General features: G+C 39.5%; 1 protein-coding gene across 1 annotated transcript; it reads right to left on the bottom strand.

The window, feature by feature from the left end:
- Positions 1 to 367: 367 nt before the first annotated feature.
- Positions 368 to 6,090, bottom strand: LOC142827684 (oxoeicosanoid receptor 1-like). Its single transcript, XM_075923174.2, has 2 exons — positions 4,848 to 6,090; positions 368 to 2,145 (listed from the first exon to the last, which is right to left on the bottom strand). Exons 1-2 carry the CDS (start codon positions 5,825 to 5,827, stop codon positions 2,100 to 2,102), a joined length of 1,026 nt encoding a protein of 341 aa, XP_075779289.1. The 5' UTR covers positions 5,828 to 6,090; the 3' UTR covers positions 368 to 2,099.
- Between the last annotated feature and the right edge of the window lie 924 nt (positions 6,091 to 7,014).

Here is a 7,014-nt window from a genome sequence, read left to right as displayed (position 1 = left end):
CAGGAGTCAAAGCTCTGCCTGGAAAGGTGATCTAATTAGCTGACCCTGTGAATTTTGTCTTGGGTTGCTTCACGAGTTTATGCTAGCATTCTGCAAGAACTGTTCTGAATAAGTTACCGGCAACTAGCCACAGAAAGTACTCCATGGAGTGGACAACTTTAAATAATGAGTAATTTTTAATCTGAGATCATATTCCATCTAAGGCATGGGTTCCCAAACGGGGGGGGGGGGGAGGGGGGGGCGCAAGGCAACCCAGCACCCCCTCTCCCCCACCAAGTTTTGCTGCCCCAGTCAGTTCCTTTATTTTTCTTTTTGCTCAACAAATTTTGCTGTTGGGGGGGTGTGAGGGTTTTTCAAAAATCAAAAAGGGGGCGTGATGCTGAAAAGTTTGGGAACAACTGGTCTAAGGGTAGGAAATTCCCAGACAGATCATTCCTTCCATGTTCAGCCCTAGCTGTTACATTCTGGTCCTTGGTAATTTGTGCATATCCTAGTGTATCTGGCTGACTAATAATCAGTGAAGCAGAGGCAAAAATCTGCTAAGCAGATTGTCAGGCATAAACAAGAAATGGCATCAAGTCCACGTTATGACTGTTTTTTTAATAAGAACACAACACTTGAACGTAAACAGTGTGGTGGTTTCTTGCCACAAGCAATTTTTGGAAGGGATGATTGATCTTGCTTTATAAGCTGATTCACTAAAACAGTACTAGAGTGAAAAAGATTGATCTGAAAGTCCTTGAAATAAATAGAAAGATTTCCATGCACTTTGATGGGCTTTGGATCAGACTGTGACAGAACAACGTCTTTTTCTTCTGGCGTGACCAGAGTTAAAAATGTGATACACAATTATGTTTTCTAATATATTCAGGCTATTGAACAATTCAAAGGAGACAACCAAAGAAAAAGATAAAAGCAACAATAATTAAGCATGTCTGTGATAAAATAACATCAATACAGCTAATGGGCCAAATTCCCCCTCATTTGTGGAAGTCAATGGTCTTGTATTGGTGCAATTGAAAGAAAGATTTGGCCAAATATTGCATTCACCAAGCCTGTACCCCACCATTCCTTCTTTCACTCAGTTAAGTAGGAGAGGTGTCTGCCACTTCAGTTTCTTTGGGCTTACTATTTAGGGAAAGATCCTGATTCTCTCCTGCCTTGCACCTCTTCGTTTCATTGACCTTTGGCTGAAAAGTGTGCCAAGTTATTGTCAAACACTTTCAAAGCAGAGTGATAGGAATGGGAGAAAGTGATTTTTTTAAATTCAAAAGGAACAAATATTTGCAAAAATATTCACTAAAAATTTCTTCATTTATTGATCAGCTCTCATGGTATAACTTTACATGTGTGTAGGCATAAATGATTGCACCAGATGCCAGGCAGGGAACCATCAAGCCCAAAGTGTAATCTAAGACAGTGTTTCTCAATTTTTTTTTATAAAGTACACCTTTAAAAAAAATGTGCTCCCGGTACCTACAGTTTTCAGACACACAATTTTTTTTTCTATCATTGCAACGTATTTGTTTAAATAACTTAATCATAGCTGGGTGGGCATTTTTGGGTGTAAAAAGTACAAAAATAAAAAAATGCTCTAAAACGTAGAATACAAATTCAGTTTTCTCCAAATTTCAGTTGTATTTATGTATCTCCCAGATTTCTCTCAAGTACCCCTGGTTAAGAAACATTGCTCTAAGATGCACAGATACCTCTTTCATTGACTTCATTGGGAATGTGCATCAAAGGGGATGATCTCAGATGTTAGGAACAGTATGCAACAAAACTCCCACTTCATACTAAATAACTAGAGTGAATTTTAAATTAAAAAATTGCCTATAGCTCAAGAGACAAATATATTTATTTACATATTGAGATAAGCAATTAAATGAAAAATCATTTTTTGTCTAACTAGCCTTTTGAACACACAGACCTAGTCCTGGTCTGGGCCAGCCTTCTGCTTCTTGTTGCCTGCAATATATCTCAGTGGACTTTCTTCAATAACACTCTTGAAACTCTCAATAGTTGTTTTCAAGTTAATTATGAATTGATGCTAGGTCGATGGAGACTTGGCCATGGTTCAGGTGGTGTTTCTAGAGAAGCTAGATGTCCTTTTCTAGGTCTTGGTAAATGATCTCCTTGGTATCACTATAAAAACATAAATGCAGGTTGACAGCGGTTTAATGATGGGGAGGAAAGAGCAGCTCTTAACAGCTTCAAATGTTCCCCATAAAACGTAAAAAAGAATTCACAGCACAGCACACGACTATGTATTTTTTTGCTGTTGTTTGTATTGTTGACATACTTGTTTACAGCTATTTTGAAATTACCAAAATAATTGAAATTGGAGTGACTGTATTCTGTTATGACAAATAAAATGTGCAAAATTTGAAATACGATGTGCAGAATTTTTAATTTATGACACACTGGAGTACCCTTCATCTGAAGCTCTCTGGTGCTTTCCAGCCAACCAATGAAAGAACCAATAGAACATCTCCATGAGGTACACAAGTACTTTTATATGCAATTTATAGAAAGTTAGAACAAGCCACAGTGGCTAAGTAACTGGCTCCAAAGTCACACAATGACTCAATAACAAATTTAAAGACCCATAAGTCCCAATTCCCTAGTCACCTTCTCTAATCACTAGTTTCCCTTGGCCAAATTCAGCCATGGGATGAGCAGGGGGACCCCTCACCTTAAGTAAGTCAACTATTGGTGTTGTGCATTGCACTATGGTAGGCTAACAATACCAAATGTTTCGCCCAGGTCCTTAGTCAATGTAAATTAGCTTTGCCCCATTGACAGAACAGTGATTTACACCTAAAGAGGAGCTGGGCCAGTTATTTCTGCTGCAATTTACCATTTTTGTATGCTAAAAATATGCCTGTTCCCTGGTAAGCTTTCAGAACACTGTGGCATGTCATCTTTAAAAGGACCATCTGCGGAAACTGAAGTTAACTCACCTTCTTGTTTACTGAAAAATAAAAAATGCCATGGAGAGTAAATAATTGCCCAAAATGAAACCACAGCCAATGAGTTAGGCACTGACTACTGATTGAGGAAAACATTGTTAAGCTATCAATGGGTCTGTTAGGGGTGCCAATAAAAACACATTCACAGCTCCCCATTATGTCCCACATAAATTGTGTCTAAAAATACCCTGTCCTTTCTATTTACAGGTATTTCCTTGGGTTAAAATTATTATGAAAGCAATTGTCTGTGATCTAGGCATTTACTTACAATCTGGGCAGCATATAAAACTTCTTAGTTCTAGCCCCAAATATTTAGAATTAAACGGAAGCTTAGTTACTGGGCTTTCTTCAGAGGCATTTGTATTGCTTCCCTGCTATCTCTGGAAGCTTTGGCTTGGTTAGCGATTACCAAAACAAGGGGATAGGTTTGTCGTCTTTTATGTGTTCTTTAACCATGTAAAATTCTCCTTGAAAAGGACTGGCCAGTGTCTGAACTTATCACAATGGTGTCAGTTTGGAGCAGCTATATAGCCTTCTTGGCTCTGCCCTCTTGTTTCCTTGCCTATTTCTCCACAGCTCCCACCTTGTACATTGCTCACTCCTCTCCTGTTGTTGCTCCGTCTCCTCTTCCCATTCCAGCCCAGGGCCTTTTTCACATTGCTCCCCATGCCCTACGCCATTTTTTTGTATGTTAAGTCTCTTAAATCCTGTCCTCATTCAAAGCGCTTTTTACACCTTGCTTTTAATCACCTATTTCCATTTCATGAATGAAAGTATGGGTCCCTTGACATCAATTACAAAACTCTCGTTGATTTCTCTGGGACCAAAATTCTCTCCCTGGCTAGGTTTGGTTACCTTAGATTGTAAACACTTTGGGGGAAGAGACTATGGATCTGATTTTCAAAAGTGCTCATTTCCCAGCCACTCCCATTTTGATATTTCTAGACATATCTTTCAATAGAGCCTTGCACCCAGAAATGGTGACAGTCTGTTCATTTAGTCTGGTGCCCAAATGGGAGTTGAGCTCTCTTGACAATCTGGTCCTCTTTGTAGTTGCTGAGTACTTTTGAAAATTGGTCTCAAGTCCTTTTAAGAAGTCTCTATAAATGGCCATACAAAGCTATGGCAGAGAATTGCTGATGATGTTTAATATAACTGAGATGGGAATATCGACCAACATATGCAATTAGATTGCTGTTGCCACTATTATACATTACAATATTTAGCACTTTGCCCTGGAAAATGACAAACATCTCCCAGTACCCATGTGCAATAAGAAAGTGATAGTATTCTCCATACAGGGAATGGAGGCACAGACAAATTAGAGGCAACACTTTCAAATTTGCTTGCCTAAAGAAAGTCTTCTAAATACATGGCCTGATCTTCAGAGACCTGAGCCCCCATCACTTCCACTGATTTCACAAGGAGTTAAAGACATGCCAGAAATTCAGACTCTCTGTTTAGGCTTCTAAACACAGAGTTAAAACTTTTTAGCCTAGACGATTTGGCCAAGTCATACAGTGAGACATACACAGAACCAGGAATATAACCAAGAGCTTATGACTCCATCACATACTTGTACCACCAGATCATGGAACTTTCTGCAGCTCTTTCAATTATCTTCAGTCTATGTGCTGTATGCATGCTGCCTGATTTCAGAGGAGTTCTACTGAGCCTTCCCAATTCCCCTTGAAGTCATTGGGAAGCAGGTGCAGTCAGCTCCTCTAAAACTCAGGACATGCCTTATAGATCTGGTTCAATTTCTATGGAGACTATCACTCAACAAATTTTAGGAAAATATCATCAGGCATCATTTCCTCTTATTGAACTGTTTTAGAAGTATCTGGCCCTTGACTCGTGTACGTAATCTATTACCTTGCTGTTGATGGTTGGACGTTCTTCATTTGTTGTCCAGAATATCCCTTTGGACTTTCGTTGGTTCCTTCTATCACAGAGGTTTTAAACCAGCCCGCCTGGCAAAGCATGTTTTTGCATCTCTGCAGGAAGACTGCACTTGAAAAGCAATACAGAACTGGATCAAGTGCACTGTTTAGGTATGTGAAGGCAAGTGAGACATGTAATAACTGGCCAATAGTTTCAACATGAGTAGGAGTATTAGATACTATTAAAATGACCAGGCCAGCTGCAGCAATTAAAATACTAGGCAAGAAGCAGAAGGTGTACAGCAAAACAATGACTACCAGAATTTTCACAGATTTTTGGACCTTATTCTTTTTAGCCAATTTCCTATGTTTTAGCTTTGAGATAATGTTAAAAATACAGAAAATGATGATGCCTAAAGGCAAAAAAAATTCAAGAAAAAATAATAGTGCATGCCATTTGGCTGCTGGTTGTTGTAGATGAGGGCTAAAACTTTGACACTTGTTCTGACTGTAATTGTGATCCAACACAAAGACATGGCTGTTTATCAGTATCACTGTGATCCAAACTCCAATTGCCACTTTTGCAGCACAAGATGTTGATATTTTACTCATTTGGTGGTAAGGATGAACCACTTTAAAGTAGCGATCAGTTGCAATGGCAGTGAGAAATATAATGCTTGCTGTCCTGTTCATTGAAAACATGAATAGGTTGATACTGCAAAATATCTCTGTGAAGACCCAGAATTCATTCTTCAGGTAGTAGTGGATACGAAATGGCAAGTTGATTATCAAGAAGAAATCAGCAATGACCAAGCTGAATAAATACACAGTGCTTGATGACCAGCGATTCCTGTAAGAGCAAAAGATGCCCAAAGCAATGCCATTTCCAACAAGTCCTATGACAGTTTCCACAACAAGCACAGGAGCAAGAATCACAGAAATTGAGGTATTTCCACCAGTCACATTGCTCATTGCTGCAAATCGGGAGCTCTTGCTGTTTTAAAATATCTGCTGGTCACAGCTGGATGGTGAGTTTTGATGCTTGCATATAGTTGCCAAGTGTTTCTGAAGTGAGCTACAAAGGAAATACTGTGAAATTTAAAAAAAGTGGTATTTGTATGAGTCAATACCAATATGACACACTCCCTGAAACTGTCCAGAGATAATAATCTTATCAGTAGATTGTGAAGGCAGGTCTTAAGGCCTTGCCTTTTAAAGTGAAAAGGTCCCTTTTTTGTGCTAAAATTCGGGGAGTCATTTACATCAATGACTTTTCACAGTAAAACTCAATAGTTTCACCACAAAAAGAAAACCACCTCCAGGAGACGTGTACAGCTCTTACTAGTGACCCATAATCTCTTCCCCATGAGAGTTGGACTATGGGATGGTTGCTCTTAGGGTACTACTTTCACCAGCAATGGAAGTGCTGCAAATGTAAACACTTTCTGATGCTTATGAAAGTGTGTATATAACCTTTTTATTTTATTGGTTCCCTATGACCAGTGAAACTGACAGAGTACAAGCTGTAAGTGTAGCCTTACTCTCAGGTCATTGGTACAGCTGTGACATTATGATGGATAGGAGGAGTGCTGTCATTTTCTGAATATCCCAGCATTTAGTAAGCAAAGGGTTAAACCCAGGTTGCTAGAAAGTGCTGGCATGGAGCCAGGAGAACCAATGAGAAGAAAGCATTGAGATTTGAATAGAATGGGATACCTCCTTGCTGCTTCTTTTCTTGGTTTAAGCCAGGTGCTGCTGGGATCATTTTGAACCAGAAACACAGACCTCAGTATTTTAAAAGGATGCATTTTTTTTCTCTTTTGCTGTTTGGAAGTTTTGGGATTTTTTTCTTCTTTTGCTGCCTGAGGGGGGAAAAGGCACACAGAAGATTAAATCTGCACATCCAGAGAGTTCAAACCAAACAGTTATTTTGGTTTTCCCCCACTAGCTTTCAGGGCAACTGGATAGCTAGGCAAGGGTAGGGCATTTGCAGTGGAGCAAAGTAGCCCTGGAGCAATTAACCTTCTTTAAGTGACTCACTGAGGTGAAAATAGCCTGGGATCAGGGTGAGATGTCCACCTCCTGGGAAGACTCATACAATGAGGAGGAGGGACAGAATAAATATCCCTGTGAGGCCAAGGGAAAGTAACCTTGTGGGG

The sequence above is a fragment of the Pelodiscus sinensis genome, chromosome 3 (assembly GCF_052426305.1).
Source record: "Pelodiscus sinensis isolate ZL-2025 chromosome 3, ASM5242630v1, whole genome shotgun sequence".
In the NCBI taxonomy this organism is placed as follows: Eukaryota; Metazoa; Chordata; order Testudines; family Trionychidae; genus Pelodiscus; species Pelodiscus sinensis.
The sequence above is the reverse complement of the archived record's forward strand: the minus strand, read 5'-3'. Positions and strand labels throughout refer to the sequence as shown.